General features: G+C 44.3%; 1 protein-coding gene across 1 annotated transcript in view; it reads left to right on the top strand.

Moving 5' to 3' along the window:
- Positions 1-20,729, top strand: part of helb (helicase (DNA) B) — a 45,226-nt gene that overhangs the window by 12,397 nt on the left and 12,100 nt on the right. Inside the window, exons 5-10 of the mRNA XM_080191143.1 lie at positions 4,685-4,862; positions 7,582-7,723; positions 11,620-11,765; positions 13,061-13,145; positions 14,915-14,974; positions 19,213-19,390. Of these exons, the coding sequence (XP_080047269.1) occupies positions 4,685-4,862; positions 7,582-7,723; positions 11,620-11,765; positions 13,061-13,145; positions 14,915-14,974; positions 19,213-19,390 (789 nt within the window). The remainder of the gene's footprint in view (positions 1-4,684; positions 4,863-7,581; positions 7,724-11,619; positions 11,766-13,060; positions 13,146-14,914; positions 14,975-19,212; positions 19,391-20,729) is intronic.

Raw genomic sequence — 20,729 nt, 5'->3', positions numbered from 1 at the left:
AATTTTTCAAAAATAATTTAAAAGTACAATGTAGATTTTCCTAACATTAGGCAATATTTATTAAGAGTGCCCAACTTTGGCTATTCTGGCTGATTTTACAGGATAATATGTATGGTAGGGTCAGGATTTCATTGGTAAATAGCCTTTATGGTTGCCAACAAGGGGAGATGGAACCGTTCTGCATGTGGGAATAAAGATCTTGATTGTGGTTCATAAAATTCCAACAGTGCAGAAGAGGGCAATCGAGTCTGCACCAAATCTCTGACAGAGTATCTTACCTAGGCCCTTTTCCTCCACGCTATCCCTATAACCCCACACATTTCCCATGGCTAATCCATCTAACCAAGACATCTTGGGGCAGTGAGGTACATAGCCAATCCACCTAACCTGCACGTCTTTAGACTGTGGGAAGAAACTGGAGCATCTGGAGGAAACCCAAGCAGACATGGGAAGAATGTACAAACTTCACACAGTCACCCAAGGCTGGGTCCCGGGAGCTGTGAGGCAGCGGTGCTGACCGCTGTGCCAACCATCCATGATGGCACAATGGTTAAATAACAAACAGTGGTTACATAACAATCTCTTTTGATGTATTTTTAACTTTGGCTGGTGAAGGCCAGTGGCTGATAAGAAATTCAGTTTGAAGTTAAGTTTTTGTGTTGAGGGCATTATTCCAACTTTTGCTTGGAAGACTAGGAAAGTGGAAATGGTGAGTGATGAGGTGATAGCAAGGCTCACCACTGGGAGGAGACCCTTCCCCAAAAAAACTACAGATCCTGCTGCACTTTGCCTGTTTCAACTTGGATGTTTTACTAGAAAGTTGAGCACCTTTAAGGTTAAATTTTGAAGGGGTCTTTTGCTCTATATTTAGTCCTGCATCGATTACCATTTCTGACCTCAATGCTTCTCCTAAATCATCTTCGTTATCACTTGCATAAAGTTTGGATTTCTCTTAAAATCATGTTACATCTGCCTTTTTCTTCTTTTGCTTATTCCCCCTGGCATGTGCTGCTAATGATGGCAAAACTGTCAGGATTTGCTATCATTGTTTTTTTTTTTAGCTAGTGTCACAAGTAAGCTTGCATTAACACTGCAGTGAAATCACTGTGAAAATCCGCTGGTCGTCACACTCCAGCACCTGTTCGGGTACACCGAGGGAGAATTTGGCATGGTCAATGCATCTAAAAGACCGGTACATCTTTTGGAGCACTCGGAGGAAACCCACACAGACATGGGGAGAACTTGTAGACTCTGCACAGACAGTGACCCAAGCTGGGAATTGAACCCAGGTGCCTTTGAAACTGACAGCAATCTCTGGAGTGCACTTATGTGCAGTTAAATGAAGAAATCCAAATATAACAGAGATGAGAAATTTCTTCAACCAGAGTGTGGTCAGCCTGTGGAATTCCAAAACAGCTGAGGCCAAAACATTATATGTTTTTAAGAAACAGTTTTTGCATTTTGAGGTGGAGGGAAACAAAGGATATGGGGGTGGGGGGGGGTGCGGGAAGGTGGAATGAAGCTGAGCTGGATGATCAGCTGTGATCATAATAAATGATGAAGCAGGCTCAAAGGGCCAAATGGCCTCCTTCTGTTTCTGTGTAACTGTCAGTGATTCCAGTCTTTTTGGTACAATGTACTGTTAAGGTCCCTGCCGAATTTAGTCAAGTAGAAATCACTGAATGGATGAAAACTTTCTCTCTTTACACCATTAAACTTACCGTAAAAAAAACGCTTGACTGTACACCTTGTTGAATTAGATGACACATGTTTTTTAATAGCCTACTAAGTTTGTAATTGCAGATTCATAGGCCCTAGAAAACTAATTTTATATTCATGGAATATAAATATTCTTCATTCTGATAAACTATCAGTTTAAGATTTTTCAGAAGTATGAATATGATGTTTTCAGTTTCCATCTTAATTCCCGATGCATGTTCTAATCATTGATTTCACTCCTCGTGTAAAGTTTTATTTTGGAAGTGAGAAATTCAGATTTTTATTTCCTGCTTGCTCTGTATGATGATTGCCACTGTGTGACTTGGCATCAGATTTGAAGGCAAAATCCATTAGATATTTCCGGACAGATTTATTTGAGGTTAGCCGTGTACGTGCCATTGCGTCCACATTGAGTGCAAAATCTGTGCCATTGTATCCAATTCCTATAGACATATGGCCAATTACCTACCTCCACAATCTGGTTATTTTTGCACTTAAAAGTGCTAAATGTTGTTCCTGCTTTTCAATTTACCTCTTAGCTGCTGAACTCTGATGAAGTTTTATGCCAAAACATTTCATAGAATCCCTACAAAGCAGAAGGAGGCCATTCAGCCCATCGAGCTTGCACCGACAGCAATCCCACCCAGGCCCTATCTCCGTAACCTCACATATTTTCCCTGCTAATCCCCCGACAGTAAGGGACTATTTAGAATCATAGAATTTGTACAAATCAGAAGGAGACCATTCAGCCCATCAAGTCTGCACTGACCACAATCCCACCCAGGCTCCATTCTTGTAACCCCACATATTTACCCTGCTATTCCCCTGACACTAGGGTCAATTTAGCATAGCCAATCAACCTAACCTGCAGATTTTTGGACCGCGGGAGGAAACAGGAGCACCCGGAGGAAACCCATGCAGACACGGGAGAACATGCAAACTCTGCACACAGTGACCTGAACCTGGAATTGAACCTGGGTTGCTGTGAGGCAGCAGTGCTAACCGCCCACCATGCCACCTACATTGGAATGAGGAAGGAAAAAAATGAGTTGGGATTAAAAAGCAAGACCTTATTGAAAGGCGGACCAGGTCTAAGGGTTATTTGGCCTACTCCTGCCTCTATTTCTCATGTTCTTTCTACAAATCAATTCGAGAAATACTAGAATGCTGCTTCCATGTTTGGTTTGGGCACTTCTTAACATTTGTCATGCTCTTCTGAACAGGATGTCAGAAAGAATACAATGTCCTTAACTAATCTGTCCCTTTCCATTGCAATCTTTTGTTTATATTGTTGACATTTCTATGATGATTGCTCTTCTGAATGGGTTACAGAATATTTGATTCAGTAAATGTGTGCCCCATGACTGATGTGAAAGTTAAGACAAACCAATCAATGGGGATCCGTTAAATAGGAAATGCCTGGTTTTGGTTTGATGGCTCTTTATGAACATAAGGAATTTAATAGTTAGCTCAGCTTAAATATTGTCTAAAGTCTACTCCACTACACTGTTGAAAGTTGCTTTGATTATAGGCTGGAAAGGAATAATTAGGCTTGAATGGTGTTGCATGGTTGGTTTCATACATGATTAGTAATTCCTTTGTTTTAAAAAAAACTTGCAGGGTCGGATATCCCAAATCTAAGAAGCTCCGCTATTTTCTGAGATATGAAAAGGGCACTTCTGCTTCAATTAAGAATTAATTTGAGCCAGTGTAAACACGAGCACTGGTCAATTTCAAACAGTTATATGTGGTACACGTTCCTGTGAAGTGGGAGTCTGATGGAGGATGAAATTAACAGCCTGGCATTTGCAGTAATGATGGTAGCAAAACAGTTGCCCTTCATTACTGCTCTGAAACTCAAAATATAAACACCTGGAGTCCACACGTGCGCAGTTAAATACCAAAGTCAGAAGATGCTGTCAGTGCTTCCAATTTTAAGGCCTTCAGTCTCTTTAGGATTAAAATTAACACATGGCATTGCAATAACATTAATGTTAGAGAAGAATCCAGGCTATAAAGTGATCCAGAGAATGTTGATGCAGATTGGGGGGAATCATAGAGTTTTACAGCGCAGCAAGAGGGCCTTTAGCCCATCTTGTTTGGACTGTCCATCAAGCTATTCAACTCTGGGTGAATAAGTTTTTTCCCAGATGTTCTCTAAATATCTTGCCCGTTGCCTTAATCAATGCTCCTGGTCATTGACCCCTCTACTAAGGAGAAAAGTTTCTTCCTATTTATATCCCACATAATTTTATACACCTCAGTCAGGTCCCCCTTCAGCCTTCTCTGCTCTAAGGAAAACAACTCCAGCCTAACCAGCCACTCTTCATAACTGAAATGCTCCTGCCAAGGCTGTCTGGCGTATCTCGTCTGCACCCGCTCTAGTGCAATCACATCTTTACTATCGTGTGGTGACCAAAACTGCACACGGTACTCTGGCCTAATGAGCGTTTTATACATCATCTCCCTGCTCTTATGTTCTATGCCTTGGTTAATAAACCCAAGTATCCCACATGCATTTTACCATCTTATCTACCTGTCCCTGCTGCCTTTAAGGCTCTAAGGGACATTCATCCCAATGTCCCTCTGGTTCTCCCTACTTCCTAGAGACCTACCATTTAAAGTGCATTCTCTTGCCTTGTCCATCCTCCCAAAATGCATCACCTCTCATTTTTCAGGGTTAAATTCCATTCTGCTCATCTGACCAACCCACTGACATTGTCCTGTACTCTAAGGCTTTCCTCCTCCACTATTTACCACACCACCAATCTCCCTGGCATCTCAGAACCTGTTGTCTCAGATAAAGGGCGACACGATGGCACTGTGATTAACACTGCTACCTCGCAGTGCCAGGAACCCAGGTTCAATTCCAGCTTCAAGTCAGTCTTTGTGGAGTTTGCATGTTTGAATCAAACCTTATGGTGAATAAAGAACATATGAATTAACATGTTTTTTTTTAAAACAGGTGATATGGAACTTCTGGAGCATCAAAGCTAAGCATTCAAGTACACCCTTTGATTGGATGTTTTCTGATGTCCAAGTTCTGATTATTGATGAGGGGAGTTTGGTCTCTGTGCAGATCCTAAGTACAATTTTAAATTTACTTATGGAATACGCCAATCTCAGAAAGCTTATAATCCTCGGTAAGTGTCTGTTAATGAGAGTTTCGCTCATATTCCTGTTATTAACATGTAGTGCAAAATACTATTTCCTTCGGTTTTCTCTTGGTACTCCCAGGCTGTGAGGTACAATGGAGCGGCGTCAAATAAGCATAAAGTTTAAAAGCAGGATGCTGAAATCTGAAATAAAAACAGAAAATGCTGGAAAACCTCAGCAGGTCTGACAGCATCTATGGAGACAGCATCGAGCCAAAGTTTCGCATCTAGATGACCCTTCATCAGAGCATAAAGTTCATATGGTTTCAAGTATCGCACTATCGTTAGTTACCATTTAAATCAATAATTTTAGTAAATCTGAATGGATGAACGTTTCTGTAAATGACCCCACATGTTTAAAGGTAAATCATAATTGTTGAGAGTAAATGTACTTCAACTATAATTTGAAAATCAGTTTCCAATGTGATAGGTGTGAAAGCTGTACTGCCTTTATCAGACAAATCCAACTTGGAGCATTCTGACAGCGAGACATGGGGGTGATCTTACCAGCTTGTCACACTTTCCGATTGGTGTGCTGGGCCGGTAAGCTCACGAGGCGAAAAATCAGGTTAGTGTCCAGTTTCTCACCCCTTGCAATCTTACTGGCCTTGGATTGCCAGTGTGATTAGTGGGCATGAGGCTCATTTTAATATTCAAATTAGTGAGTCCCGGATGGAATCGATATAAGAGGGAGTTCGGGGGAAATGACAGATCTCTTTGAGAGATCAAGGAGCAAGTGCATAGCACCCTTCACAGTCAGCAGCCGGCTTCCTGGTGAGAAAAGACTCCATCCAATCTCCTACTGGCGTGAAACACACTTTGCCTCTTCTTTTGGACGAAGTGTCATACGACTGTATCGTGAGAGTTCATCCCAAAAAATGGATGTGATTCTCTCCCGTTTTCACGCTCATTTGGGACTTTGAATGTTTTGGTAAAATTGCCCTCAGTGTCTGATTAAACTGCCTTTGCGTGGGGCAGAATCATCATCAAATGCCATGCCCCATTCCCAATCTATTTTGCATTTCATAGAATCCTTGACTAGCTCTTTCATTCTCTCTATCTCCTTCTGTCCTCTCCCTTTTTGTTTGTGGCCCTTCTGTTCTTTGTATTCTTCAGTATTTGTCTCGCTTGCCTCAAGTTATTATGGGTAGAAAGAGGCAGCAGCAATGCAGCTCAAAGAGGCGGAGGGTTTGGAATAGGGGTGTTGTTTTACATGATGAGCATCTGCAAAAATTATTTGAGTACACTGTGGTAGAAATTAGTAAGCCTTTTGCCATTTGTCAACATAAAAGGGTTTGGGGAGGCAGTATAATCCAGTTTCTGGGTGCAGGGCCCTGTGTTCAATATACTCAGGTAGCATGGCTTTTGTCATACTGGGTTCTCACTGTTTTTAAGCTGCATGAATTCAGTGTTCGATTAATTTAATTATGCAAAGGAGGTTTCTGTCCCTGTTTTGGGCCATTCTGAAAAATGTGTGGATAATCTAGGTGGAGCATGCACAATGTTTGTTTTAAGGCCTACAGGAGCCTGAACAGTGACCTTTATTGCTAAAGGCTGACAAAGAAGTGGCACTGAAAGAGTGCCTCACCCAATTTCACAGTGGCCTCCTGTAGGCAGGTGCTATTCTCCCAGGATTTACCAGTCATAGAGCAGGCCCAAACCATGGCCAGGCTGCCTCTGGCGATGGTGCAGGTGCCAGTAGCTCACCTCTGCTATTAAAAAGAGACTGCTTAGCTGGATGTAGCCCCATTTGCAAGTTCTCCCTAAGGCGAATGAAGAATTGACATTTGAGGCTAGGTGTCAGGCCTGGGTTTGTTACCACAGGAGGAGCTGAGGAATGTAGCAGATGCTGTGCGCTGTTTCCCTCCTCCCTTACCCCGCGGTAAGTGATATGGTGGTTGGAGCTTGCAATGTGGCCACAATAAGGTCTCCAGGATTCACTCATCATTTACTCACTGCTCCCCACTCTGGGCAGCTCCCACTACCATGCTGTGCTGGTGCCTCTGCTAAAAATTCCCCAGCCCACTCTTCTCCCTCATCCAAACCCTCTACTGAACCTCTCCGGTAAATCCTGATCCTCAATCGCCTGATAGACTCTCCCTCTTTTCCTCCGTCTCAATTGCCGTACGCCATTCCTTCCTCCACCCCCAGAAATCTGGGCTCCAATCTCCTAATTATTTAACCCCAGTCAGAACCCCTAAGCCTCACTTGACCCTGTCCACAAATCCCTGCACCCCACTCCAGCATGTTGCAGTAGGAAAGCATCCTAAAACAGTGTCCACCTGACTTTTCCTTCTCTTTTCTCCTACCGGGAATTAAAAATAAAAATAATGGATGACAAATTAGTGCATTGCTAATGTGGGAGCTGGCATGTGTTGAGTATGTTTTGACATCAAAACACAAAATGCTGGAAATACTCAGCAGGTCAGGCAACATCTGTGGAGAGAGAAACTGAGTTAAAGGTTTTCAGTAGATGACTTTTTATCAGAACCAGTTAACGTTAATTCTGGTTTTTGGTTCACTTGTCAGATCTGCTGAACATTTTCTGTTTTGGCTTCAGATTTCCAGCAACTGAAGTATTTTGATGATGTGAGTCTTGACATGCTGTGCCAATGCGCCATTATTCTTCATCCGTGCGCAAGAAATCTGCGTTTTTACATGCACCGCTCCTAATTTAATGAGGTATAATTGTATTTATTTATTCTAGGTGATGTTAGGCAGTTACCAAGTATCGAGCCTGGCAATATGTTAAGTGACGTGTACACCAGCTTAAAACGAATTAGGTGGAGCATTGAGCTCGAAACCAATCATCGTGCAGAGAGTCAGCTGATCATAGATAATGCTGCTACGTAAGGCTTCCTTTCTTTTTTCACTCACGTGCATGCGGTCAGATTGTAATGTCTTCTTAATCGCAGCAAACTCGATCACACAGCAATTTCTCCGTTTTGTAATGTCTGATTAATTTTGAATGTTTGTAAAGCACAGGCCGCAGAATCCTGACTAGCTTCCTCCTTTTTCTTTAATTAATTTGACGTTTTGAGGGTAAGTCCACGTCTGGTATGTGGGAGTCTTTTAAGGGACATCTGATAAGGCTGCAGGACAGACATATATGTCTGTGAAGAGGAAGGATAGGAAAGGTAGGATTAGAGAGCTGTGGATAACTAGGGATATTGAGGACTTGATCAGAAAGAAAAGAGAGGCGTATGTTAGGTCCAGGCAACTGAGAACGGAGACAGCTTTGGAGGAATACAGAGACAGTAGGAGAGAACTCAAACGGGGAGTTAGAAGGGCGAAAAGAGGTCATGAAATGGTCTTTGCAGACAAGATTAAGGATAATCCAAAGGCATTTTATTCATATGTTAAGAACAAAAGGGTTGTTAGAGAAAAAATCGGTCCTCTTAAGGACAAAGGAGGGGAATTATGTTTAGAGCCCGAGGGAATGGGGGAAATCCTGAATGAATACTTTGTGTCAGTATTTACAAAGGAGAGGCTATTTGTTGTCTGGCAGTGTCTTGGAGGGAGTTGTTGACCCGTTGGAGAAAATCTCCATTACAAGGGAGGAAGTGTTAGGGTTTTTAGGTAACATTAAAACTGATAAATCTCTGGGCCCTGATGGCATTTATGCTAGGCTGCTCAGGGAGACAAGAGATGAAATTGCTGGGCCTCTGACGGAAATCTTTGTCTCTTCTTTGGACACAGGTGAGGTCCCAGAGGATTGGAGGATAGTGAATGTGGTACCGTTGTTTAAAAAGGGTAGTAGGGATAACCCGGGTAGTTATAGGCCGGTGAGCTTGACGTCAGTGGTAGGGAAGTTGTTAGAGAGGATTCTTAGAGATAGGATGTATACGCATTTTGAACATAGCAATCTGATTAGTGACAGGCAACATGGCTTTGTAAAAGGAAGGTCATGCCTTACAAATCTGGTAGAATTTTTTGAGGAGGTGACAAAAACGGTTGACGAAGGAAGAGCCAAGGATGTCGTCTATATGGATTTCAGTAAGGCGTTTGACAAAGTCCCTCATGGCAGGTTGGTGAAAAAGGTTAAGGCTCATGGGATACAAGGATAGGTGGCTGGATGGGTTGAGAACTGGCTTGGCAACAGGAGACAGAAGGTAGCAGTGGAAGGGTCTTTTTCTAGCTGGAGGTCTGTGACTAGTGGTGTTGCGCAGGGCTCCATACTGGGACCTCTGCTATTTGTGATATATATAAATGATTTGGAAGAGGGAGTAACTGGTGTGATCAGCAAGTTTGCAGATGACACGGAGATGGCTGGACTTGCTGATAGTGATGAACAGTGTCGGACAATACAGCAGGATATAGATAGGCTGGTAAATTGGGCGGTGAAATGGCAGATGAAATTTAATCCAGATAAATGCGAGGTGATGCATTTTGGAAGAAATAATGTAGCGGGGAGTTGTACAATAAATGGTAGGACCATTAAGAGTACAGAAACACAGAGGGATCTAGGTGTGCAGGTTCACAAGTCCTTGAAGGTGGCAGTACAGGTGGAGAAGGTGGTGAAGAAGGCACATGGTATGCTTGCCTTTATAGGAAGGGGTATAGGGTATAAAAGCTGGCGTCTAATGTTGCAGTTGTATAGAAGGTTGGTTAGACCACATTTGGAGTACTGCGTCCAGTTCTGGTCGCCGCACTACCAGAAGGATGTGGAGGCATTGGAGAGAGTGCAGAGGAGGTTTACCAGGATGCTGCCTGGTATGGAGGGTCTTAGCTATGAGGAGAGATTGGGAAAATTGGGGTTGTTCTCCCTGGAAAGACGAAGGATGAGGAGAGACCTAATAGAGGTGTATAAGATCATTAAGGGTATAGATAGAGTGAACAGTGGGAAGCTTTTTCCCAGGTTGGATATGAAAATGACGAGGGGTCACGGGCTTAAGGTGAGAGGGGCGTGGTATAATTTAGATGTTAGAGGGAGGTTTTTCAGAGGGTTGTGGGGGCCTGGAATGCACTGCCAGGTAGGGTGGTGGAGGCAGACATGCTAGAGTTGTTTAAGGCTTACTTAGATAGGCACATGAACAGACGAGAGCTGGAGGGATACAAAAGAATGTTCTAGTTGAGGAGCAAGACCCTCAGGACATCCTGGAAATTAATAGATTCCTATGGGCTGTCCAACATATTTTATGGCTTACCTGTCTCTTATGTTGGAGCTACTGGGGATCTTCCATTAATGCCTGTATAGGCTGTTGTATGTTTATTGATGTCTCTTTTTCACATCCACAGGCGATTCGGTCCGCGTTGTTGGCCAACAAGGGGCACATACGCGGTGGGTCATGCGAGGGGTGCTCTCGGATGTTGCTCCGAGAGTTGCCTAGTGCTTCATGTCGTTAGTGTACGCTTAAACTGGACCAATTGACGGGCAACACGACAGCTCAGTGACTATCACTCTTTGCTGTGCAGTTACAGGGACCCGGGTCGGATCTCCGGCTTGGGTCAGTGTCTGTGGGAGTTTGCACATTCTCCCCGTGCTTGTGTGGGTTTTCTCCAGGTGCTCCGGTTTCCTCCCACACAAACGTGCTTTTAGGCTGATTGGTGTTAATAAATTGTCCCTAAATTGGATCTCCCTTAATCTGGCGCACATATAATTTCCTAAATTTGCAACCCCTTTATTGTGGAGTCCACGAGATGTAGACAAAAGTCGTAGGTAGAAGAAGGATTGGAATGAGGCACTCACTGAGTGCTAAATTGGCAGCGCGGGCTTGTAGGGCTGAAGGGCCTGTTTCCTGTGCTGTGTTGTTCTGGGTGCCACTGGCTGCCTGTTCTGAGTTGCCCTTGAGTAGGTGGCAGTGAGCTGCCTTCTTGAATCGTTGATGCAACTGAGTGATTCTGAAATGGTCTAACGAGTCAATTTGTGGCTCTGGAATCACATGTAGGCCGGACCAGGTAAGGATGGCAAATTTTCATCCCTAAAGGAAATGAGTGAACTAAATGAGTTTTTCCGACAATCAACAATGGTTTCACAGTCATCAAATAGATTCTTACCTCCAGGTATTTTTTATTGAATTCAGATTCCACCATATGCCACGGTGGGATTTGAACCTGGCCTTCCGGAACATTAGCTGAGTTTCTAGATTAATAGTCTAGCAATAATACTACTAGCACATCGCTTCCCTCTAGAATCCTAACTAGCCCACTCCAAGAATTGTGTTCCTGGCTGGCCTGCCCCGGGAATGCTGGCCAGCCTGCTCCGGGAATGCCGACCCTGGGTTAGTTTGCTCCGGGAATGCTGACTGGCCCACTCCCAGAATCCCGACCCTGGTTAGTTTGCTCTGGAAATGCTGACCCCGGGCTAGTTTGCTCCGGGAGTCCTGATGAGCCTACTTTTGCTTTGAAAGGTTTTTTTGCTGTTTGCAGTTGGATCTTCTGGTCTTATTTTGACAACTTTCTGATTTGTTTAAAGCACTCACGCTGCTGCATTGCCCCCTTCTTTCAGCGTCTGTCGCATTGTTGGTCACTTTTTCTCCCTTTTATGAATCAGTCGGTCTGTCTGACGGAGCGTGTTCAGCTCAGTCTGTTCACTCAGCTTCATACAGTCCTCCAGGGCTGGGTACTAATTACAGCTGCTACCCACAAGGTCACTGGTTTCAGGTGAAAAACAGTGGGGGAGGGGTTGGAAAACCAGGTTGGCGATTTGGGGGAATGTCATTATTTAAATAGTCTTCAAAAGACTTTCTCGAATAGCATTCTTTTGATGTAACCATTTAATTTCTCGTGAATTCTTATTTCTCAGGATTGCCGAGATAGGATTGAAGTCAGCGTATAAAAAATTGAAATACGATGCAGTGATGCACATATCTGAGGGTGCAAATGTCACGATTCCAACAGCTGATAAAAAATTCATTCTTGTTTCTCTTCCCTGTGATTGGAGCCCCGTTGGTGAGTATGAAAAGTCTTCATGTTCATTTGGACCTGCTGTTGGAAAGAGTTGTCTTACAGTAAACCTAACACTTGGGGCAGAATTTTTCCAATGGCAGGATTTCTCGCTGCACCACCGGAAAGGCCGGGAGGATGGCGGGCAGCGGGGTGGGATGGGGGAATGCCTTCTCGCCAGTCAGGGCTACCCCTATCTGATTCGCCAACAGCTCTATAATCCATAGAATCTCGACAGTGCAGAAGGAGGCCATTCGGCCCAGTGAGAGCGGTGAAGTCTGCTGGACTACAACCCAGTAACCGGATGGCAAGAGTCCAGGACCAGCTAAGGCTGGGGTCTTACGGAGGGGGCCAGTGAGAGGGTCATGATTTATGGGAGTGCTTAGACCTTGGAAAGATACCAGTAATGGAGAAATGCCCCCGCTATCTCTCCCAGTTACCCAAGTACCAAGCAGGGCAACTTGCTGGGTTTCCTCTCGTGCCTGCGCCCCTCCCGTGGGCCAGGATGGGAATTGGCTATTAAAGAGGCCTCAATTGTGGCAGATGGCAGACATCCTTAAGCCTCGTCTGCCCGCCTTGTAACGACTGCTGCAAAATCTTGACATCAGCTCACCACGCAATGCTGCGAGAAAGCGACTTGCAATAGATACAAACCAAAGTGTCCGTGCACTATTTCCAGAATAAATTCCTGTGTCTGCATTTCTAATGGAAGCTTCCTTTATAAATATCTCATGCAGTAATTCCACTCTCTCCCATATTGAGACTGAGTGATATCTGTGTGCGCAGGTCCCATTGTGGCCAGCCCCAAACCCTGCCTCATTTCGACAATCCAGCTGACCTTTAGCCCTCATGTCAATGCCAGCATTTATGCACCTGAATGCATAGTTCCCATAGGATATTGAGATTGACCACATACATTTGATTGTTTATGATGGTTGATCATAAATCAATGCTCTTAATTGAGATTGCTACACAGACCAAACACCCATAAACATAATGGGGCTTGCTCATCCCGAAACCATAAAATCCTGCACCAGGTCAAATGGACCTTTCCATTGTCCGCCTCTCGCCCGCTCTGATTCCTGTGATAGGTGGGGCAGTAAAATTCCGGTGAATGTATCAAATGCAGTTTTGTGCAAAGGAACACCAGTAAAAGGATTGAAGGACTACGCTGAGCTGGTTAAATGGCAGCCTCACATTAAAGATTTAAAACTGGCATGGGAGCTTCTTTGTTACTTATGTTTGTGGCGTCTTTAAAGGATGATGACAATGTTTTAAATGTTTTTTTTTGTATACGACAGATCTTCAAAAGGCTATTCATCACTTACTGAAAGAAGCCCCAGGACTGGAAGATGATGTGACATCGCAGTTCATTGCATTTAGACGGTAACCATACTTCTTAAGAAATTTGGTAACAGAGTCAAAGTATAGTGTTTACCGCCAGAAACTGAAGGGAAGGAGAAGGGAAACAGAAGAAGTGAGCATCAGAGTCATAGAGCAATGCAGCACGGAAGCGGGCCCTTCAGCCCAGCTGGTCCATGGTGCCATCCCAGCTAATCCCAATTGTCCACGTTTGGCCTATATCCCTCTAATCATTTCCCTGCCATGTACAAATCATAGAGTGCCTACAGTGCAGAAGAAGGCCATTTGGCCCATCGAGCCTGCACCAACAACAATCCCACCCTGACCCTATCCCTGTATTTGCCCTGCTAATCCCCTGACACCAAGGGTCAATTTAGCATGGCCAATCAACCTAACCCGCACACCTTTGGACTGTGGGAGAAAACCAGAACACCCGGAAGAAACCCACACAGACATGAGGAAAATGCGTAAACTCCACACAGGCAGTGACCTGAGGCTGGAATTGAACCCGGGTCCCTGGCGCTATGAGGCAGCAGTGCTCACCACCATGCCACCCCATGTTTTTTAAATGTTGCTATTGTACCTGCTTCAACCAGTTTCTCTGGCAGCTCATTCTATATATACACTGCCCTCTGCGTGAAGAAGTGGCCCCTCAGGTCCCTTTTAAATCTTTCCTCTCTCACCTTAATCATATGCCCTCTAGTTTTCAGTTCCCCTACTCTGGGGGGAAAAGACAATGTGCGTTCATCCTATTTATGCCCCTTGTGATTTTATACACCTCAATAAGGTCACCCCTCATTCCAGCCCTATGAATGTGTAGTAAATGGAGACTCATTGAATACATTATTCATCACAAAATGAATAGTATGGAGGTCAACGCTTAAAACTAAGATTTATTGTAAGGTCCTTTTATGAGCATAATTTGGTCTCTAAATTCATGATTACGAAAAGAGAATTACTTTCACTATATTTCCTTGTACCTTTTAAGCAACTGATACTTTTATGTATATCATCTCATTATAAAAAGAAAAGCTGTTCCCATTTGTTACTTGTTTCTGGGGCATTGGCATCACTGACAAGGCAGCATTTATTGCCTGTTCCTAGTTGCCCTTGAGATGGTGCTGGTGAGTTGTCACCTTGAACTGCCGCTTGCGTGTAGAGTATAACACTCTTAGTGCCGTTAGGAAAGGAATTCTGAAAGAACAGTACAGCACAGGAAACAGGCCCTACGGCCCTCCAAAAATTCTAGGATGTGACCTAGTGACAGTGAGGGAATAATGATGTAGTTCCAAATAAGTGTGGCCTCTCGTTTGGAGGGGAGTTTTCAGGCGGTTGTGTTCTTTGCCCTGCGTTTTCTTGATGGTGGAAAATAGTGGGTTTGGAAGGTGCGGTCGAAGGAATCTTGGCAAGTTGCATAGTGCATCTTGTTGACGGTACACACTGCTGCTTCTGTACACTAATAGTAGAGGGGGCAAATGCTCAAGATGTATTTTGTGTGACATCGGTTGTAATCCTCATTCTTTTCAACTTGTTATATTTCATTATAAATATTGAAGTGTAATCATAAAGTGTGAGTTTACACGACCTGCTCTGGATATGTTTAGGTGCAGTTTGTGCAAAGCCGCACCTGAGCGTCTATAATTTGAATGCTTTGATGTGTAATCCTAGGCTGCATTGATCTAAAGCCTGCTCAGTGCGCCTTTATCTTTGAACCGGATAGTTGTAATATTGAATGAATGTTCAACCAATGCATAAATCAGCATTACAATTTCTGGTTTCCTCTTTTTATGCAGGACGGATTGTGCCTTAATTAACGAACTCTGCTGCAAGAAATATGCAGCCCATCTGACTAGGTGAGGCACTGCTATGGGCTGTGTTGTTTGTACTTTCTCTTGTATGACTAAAGTACTCGGCTGGTAGAAAGAAAGCAGTTTCCCACTGAATAGCAAGCTGAGTGCCAATTGAAATTGTGACAGTATAAGAGTGAAATGCAATTATAGTCTTTAAAAGAAATATCATAAAGGTCACAAACAGCATCTGTTAGTGCAGCTGCTGAGCTGCTGTCTAGTTAGGAACATAGATGCAGACAGTTTAGCTCACTGTATCTGTTCTGCCATTCCATTTGATCATGGCTGGTCTTAATTCCAAATACACACTCTTATTCTGTAAGTGAATAAAAATCTTATCGATCTCCGTTTCAAAATTTTCAGTTGAGCTGGTGTGAACAACCAAAGTTTAAGTTTGTAGGAACTGAATTAGGTCACTTGCTCATCAAGTCTGCTTCGCCATTCGATCCTGGCTGATAAGCTCCTCGTCCCCATTTTCCTGCCTTCAACCTGTTACCAATTAAAAATCTGTCTCACTCCTCCTTAAATTTACTCACTGTCCCAGCATCCACCGCACTTTGGGGTCGCGAATTCCACAAATTCACAACCCTTTGGGAGAAGTAGTTTCTCCTCAACTCTGTTTTGAATTTACTATCCTTTATCCTGAGACTATGACCTCTCGTCCTAAAATGCCCCACCAGAGGAAGCATCCGCTCCATGTCTACTTTATCCATACCTTTTATCGCCTTGTAAATTTTATTTATTAGTCACAAGTAGGCTTGCATTAACATTGCAGTGAAGTTACTGTGAAAATCCTCTAGTCGCCATATTCTGGTACCTGCTTAGAACATAAGAACATAAGAAATAGGAGCAGGAGTAGGCCATCTGGCCCTTCGAGCCTGCCCCGCCATTCAATAAGATCATGGCTGATCTGTCGTGGCTCAGTTCCACATTCCCGCCCTCTCCCCATAACCCTTAATCCCCTCTCTTATCAAAAATCCATCAACCCGTGTCTTAAAAATATTTAGCGAGGTAGCCTCCACCACTTCAACGGGCAGAGAATTCCAGAGATTCACCACCCTTTGAGTGAAGAAATTCTTCCTCAACTCCGTTCTAAACCGCCCCCCCTTTATCTTGAGGCTGTGCCCCCTAGTCCTACTGTCCTTTCTGAGCGGGAAGAGTCTCTCCACCTCAATCTTATCCATCCCATTCATCATCTTATACGTCTCAATGAGATCTCCCCTCATTCTTCTAAACTCTAATGAGTACAAGCCTAGTTTATTCAGCCTCTCCTCATAGCTCAACCCCCTCAACTCCGGCATCATCTTAGTAAACCTCCTCTGCACTCCCTCCAAGGCCAAAATATCCTTGCGTAAGTATGGCGCCCAAAACTGCACACAGTACTCCAGCTGCGGCCTCACCAATGCCCTATATAGCCGCAGCAAGACCTCCCTACTTTTATATTCAATCCCCCTCGCTATGAAGGCCAGCATCCCATTCGCCTTCCTGACCACCTGCTGCACCTGCAAGCTGGGTTTTTGCGACTCATGCACAAGGACCCCGAGGTCCCTCTGCACCGTCGCCTGCTGCAGTTTTTCTCCACATAAGTAATAATCCTTCCTACCATTATTCCTACCAAAGTGGACCACCTCGCACTTGCCAACATTAAATTCCATTTGCCAGTTCCTGGCCCATCCGCCCAGCCTATCTAGATCCTTCTGTAGACTCTCCACACCCTCCGCGCAATTTGCTGTTCCACCAATCTTGGTGTCATCAGCAAATTTCGACACCATACACTCGGTTCCCTCCTCCAGATCATCTATATAAATGGTAAATAGCTGAGGCCCCAGCACTGACCCCTGGGGCACTCCACTAGTCACCAACCGCCAATCCGAATAGCACCCATTGACCCCCACTCTCTGCCTCCTATTTGACAACCAGTCCTCTATCCACGCTAACACCCTACCCCCAACTCCATGTCCCCTGACCTTCTGCAATAACCTCTTGTGAGGTACCTTGTCAAACGCCTTCTGAAAATCCAGAAAGACCACATCCACCAGCTCTCCTCTATCCACCGCCCTAGACACATCCTCATAGAACGCCAATAAATTTGTCAGACACGACTTCCCCTTAATGAAACTGTGCTGCGTCTGCTCTATCAAGCAATTCCCCTCAAGAGGCCTCGCTATTTCCTCCTTGATGACGGATTCTAACATTTTACCTACAACAGACGTTAAACTAACCGGCCTATAATTCCCCATAGGTACACTGAGAATGTCTTTCAGACTGTGGGAGAAAACCGGAGCACCTGTAGGAAACCCATGCAGATTCTACACAGACAGTGACCTAAGCCCGGCTTCAAACCTGGGTGTCTGGCGCTGCAAAGCAGCAGTGCTAACCACTGTGGTACCGTGCCGTCTCACGTTTGATTTCCACTACCCTCAATCGGAAAAAATGTTTTCTAACATCACCTTTGAGCAGATGAGCTCTTTTGTAAGGCTGTGCCACTTTGTTCTAGACAACCCCATCAGAGGAAACAGTTTCTATCTCAATTCAGTCATGAGCGAAAGTTTTAAAATGGTTCCGGTGGTATTCTGAAGTAGGGAACACTACAGAATCTTGGTGTTTTATTTAACACAATGTGCAGTTTCTCCAGATTTTTTCCCCTTTGAAGCAACATTGAACTTGTTAACTTCTCCAACAGGAAGTAACTTTTGATTTAATCCCTTTCAATTAGAAAATATAGTCCCAGATCTTCCAGCTTCTGGATCCTCAGAGACTATGTGTACCCTGCAAGATACTGGGCGGCACAGTAGCACAGTGATTAGCACTGCTGCTTCACATGTACAGGGACCCGAGTTCGATTCCCGGCTCGGGTCACTGTCTGTGTGGAGATTGCACATTCTCCTCGTGTCTGTGTGGCTTTGCTCCGGTTTCCTCCCACAGTCCAAAGATGTGCGGGTTAGGTCGATTGCCCCTTAGTGTCCTGGGATGCGTAGATTGGAGGGATTGGTGAGTAAAATATATAGGGGTAGGGCCTAGGTGGGACTGTGGTCAGTGCAGACTCGATGGGCCGAATGGCCTCTTTCTGCACTGTAGGGTTCTATGATTCTATGAAGATGCACTTCAGTATTCTGTGGTGGTCATGGCTCACTAACTCTGGAATTGCCTGGGAAATTTGAACTTGCACATAATTTTACAAGTGCTTCCTGCAATTGGGAGTCATGAATAATTCAAAATTTTTTTTTACCCCATTCTTAAAGTTATAACATCAATGCTACGAATGGACCAGGCAAACCCTAATCATGCAGGTAGTCAGATGGTGGAGAATAGAATGAAAACTATCATTTTGGCAGGAAATATATCAATAGTGTTGACTTACACTAGTGTTTTGGACACCTTCCCCTCCCCAGCCAGGAGTAGTTCATGCCAGCAGGCTTTACAATAGCTCCCCACTTGCAGGGAGCCGGCAGCCCAACCTTGCTGGAGTGAAGGAGGCCATCGACGGCCCCTAGCGGTCTCGGGTAAGAGAGATTGCCCTCTGGGCATTGCTAACTTGGCAGTGCCAAAGGGCGGGCCTACAAAGGCAGGGCCATGGGTGGACAGGGCGATCGATGGGGGTGGGTGTCTCGCTGCCACCCTGTACTCAGCAGTGACAGAGAGAGGGAGGCCAGCGATTTGGGGGGAGATTGGGAATGCCAGGGAGAGGCTTGCCCGGACATGTTCAGGGGCCAGCGATCAGGCTATTTGTGGGGGGGGGGGGTTGGTTTGGAGGAGTACTGATATGGGGGTCACAGGGCTGACTGGCGATTGAGCTGGCCAGCAATTATGATGCTGGCAGACAGGGGCTACTGTGCATGCACCAATCTTGGTGCTGACAGATCAGTGCACGCACAGTAGCCCGCCCAGCGTAATGCCACCAGCCTCTTCAGCAGCAATAAGCCTTGCCCACAGAGTTTTTACAAGTTTGACGCTAGTGTGTACTCTGCAGTGCACAGAGTGTGGGAGATTCATTTTGAAACTTCCGCTGGAAAAAAAACCTACAAGATTTACTCTAGTTTTTACGTGAATTTGACAATTAGAAATTTTGTTTGGGAGAATCTAACCTCCTGTCTGCCTGAATTGAAGGTTCTCCATTATTTCTTCTGTACAGTGGTGATTGTGGTACAGTAATGATATCTTTGATGAAAATTGTGTTCTTGCAGTGTGATTGGAGTTCAAAAAAGCTTTGTGCATTAAAGTTGCACAAATGTGACTTGTTTCAGGAATGACAAAAATAAGATTGTGTTCCAAGTTGGGGACAAAGTGTGCTGTACAAAGAATGGCTACATCAGAGACTTCACAGAAGAATCGGAGCCAAATGTGAAGCCAAAGAATAAGTTACCACAAGATAAAGAGAAGCGGATCCGACTGTGTAACGGAGAAATATTTTTTATTCGCGAGGTGAACTATGCGTTTACTAATTTATTGTTAATAGAGAAGATCTTACCAAATAAATGAATCTTCATTAATGAACTCAAGGACCCCACATGCTCTTTGAACGGCCTTCTCAACTTGCCCCATCATCTTCAAAGATTTATGTACATCTATCCCTCCAGATCTCTGTTCCTGTATCCCTTTTACTGTTGTACCATTTAGTTCACTTAGTTTATCTCGTTCTTCCTGCTAAAATATATTAGCTTCCACTTTCTTGCATTATTTGTGGATTTTAAAAAATATTTTGGCACTCTTAGCTCTGAGTTTAACTATTCTGGGACATCTCAAGGTCATGAAGGATGTTAATAGAAGTTCCTTCTTTCTTAAACCTCCTCAACATCTTAATTAACGAGTTCAGTGGAGCACTTCCAGCCTGGGGTGACTGTGTGGAGTTTGCATCTTCTCCCTGTGTCTGTGTGGGTTTCATCCGGGTGCTCTGGTTTCCTCCCACAGTTCAAAAATGTGCAGGTTAGGTGGATTAGCCAAGCTAAATTGTCCCTTAGTGCCAGGGGGTATTAGCAGGGTAAATATGTGGGCTTACGGAGATAAACCTGGGTGGGACTGTTGTTGGTGCAAGCTTGATGGGCTGAATGGCCTCCTTTTGCACTGTAGGATTCTATGATTTAATTAAGCTGCTAAGCTTGGGCTAAGGACACCAGGAAACAAAATAATATGCTAGGTGTCCTTGCACTGGATTAATATTTACCAAACTTAGAAAGTGAGCCTGTGCGGGGAAATGTATGCATTAGGTGGCGCAAGCACGTGTGTGAGCCCATGTGGATGCGTGTGTGTGTGTGTCGTTGAGAAGAGTTGACTGCAATACTTTTCAAAGTTGAATGTTTGACACTTATTGTTGGACTCTGCATGAAGATTGTGGACACATGTCTGTCCACATGTGAGCAATAGACCCTTCGAAGGGTCATCCTGACTTGAAACATTGGCTGTATTCTCTCTCCACAGATACCATCAGTACTGCTGAGAATTTGCAGCAATAGTTAACATCTTCAAGAAAGCAGGCAGAGAATTTGTTGCTCGGACATGATGGGCTGAATGGCCTCCTTCTGTGTTGTAACTCTTCTATGGTGGGTGGGCAGTAGAAAACATAGTATCTCACCAGAGTAATCTTAGCTGTTGAAAGAGAAATGTGTGAATTCAATTGGAATTTTATTTTTATCCCAAGGAATAAAGAGCAAATTGACCACATTTTGTTACACCCAAAGGAAAGGAACATCAGGCAGGGCGTTAAGCAAGTAGTTGATTTGCTAACACTCAGCAATGAAAGTTAAATTTTAACTTTAACTTTAAC

The sequence above is a fragment of the Carcharhinus amblyrhynchos genome, chromosome 6 (genome assembly GCF_965287045.1).
Source record: "Carcharhinus amblyrhynchos chromosome 6, sCarAmb.v2.hapA, whole genome shotgun sequence".
Taxonomy (NCBI): Eukaryota; Metazoa; Chordata; class Chondrichthyes; order Carcharhiniformes; family Carcharhinidae; genus Carcharhinus; species Carcharhinus amblyrhynchos.
The sequence above is the reverse complement of the archived record's forward strand: the minus strand, read 5'-3'. Positions and strand labels throughout refer to the sequence as shown.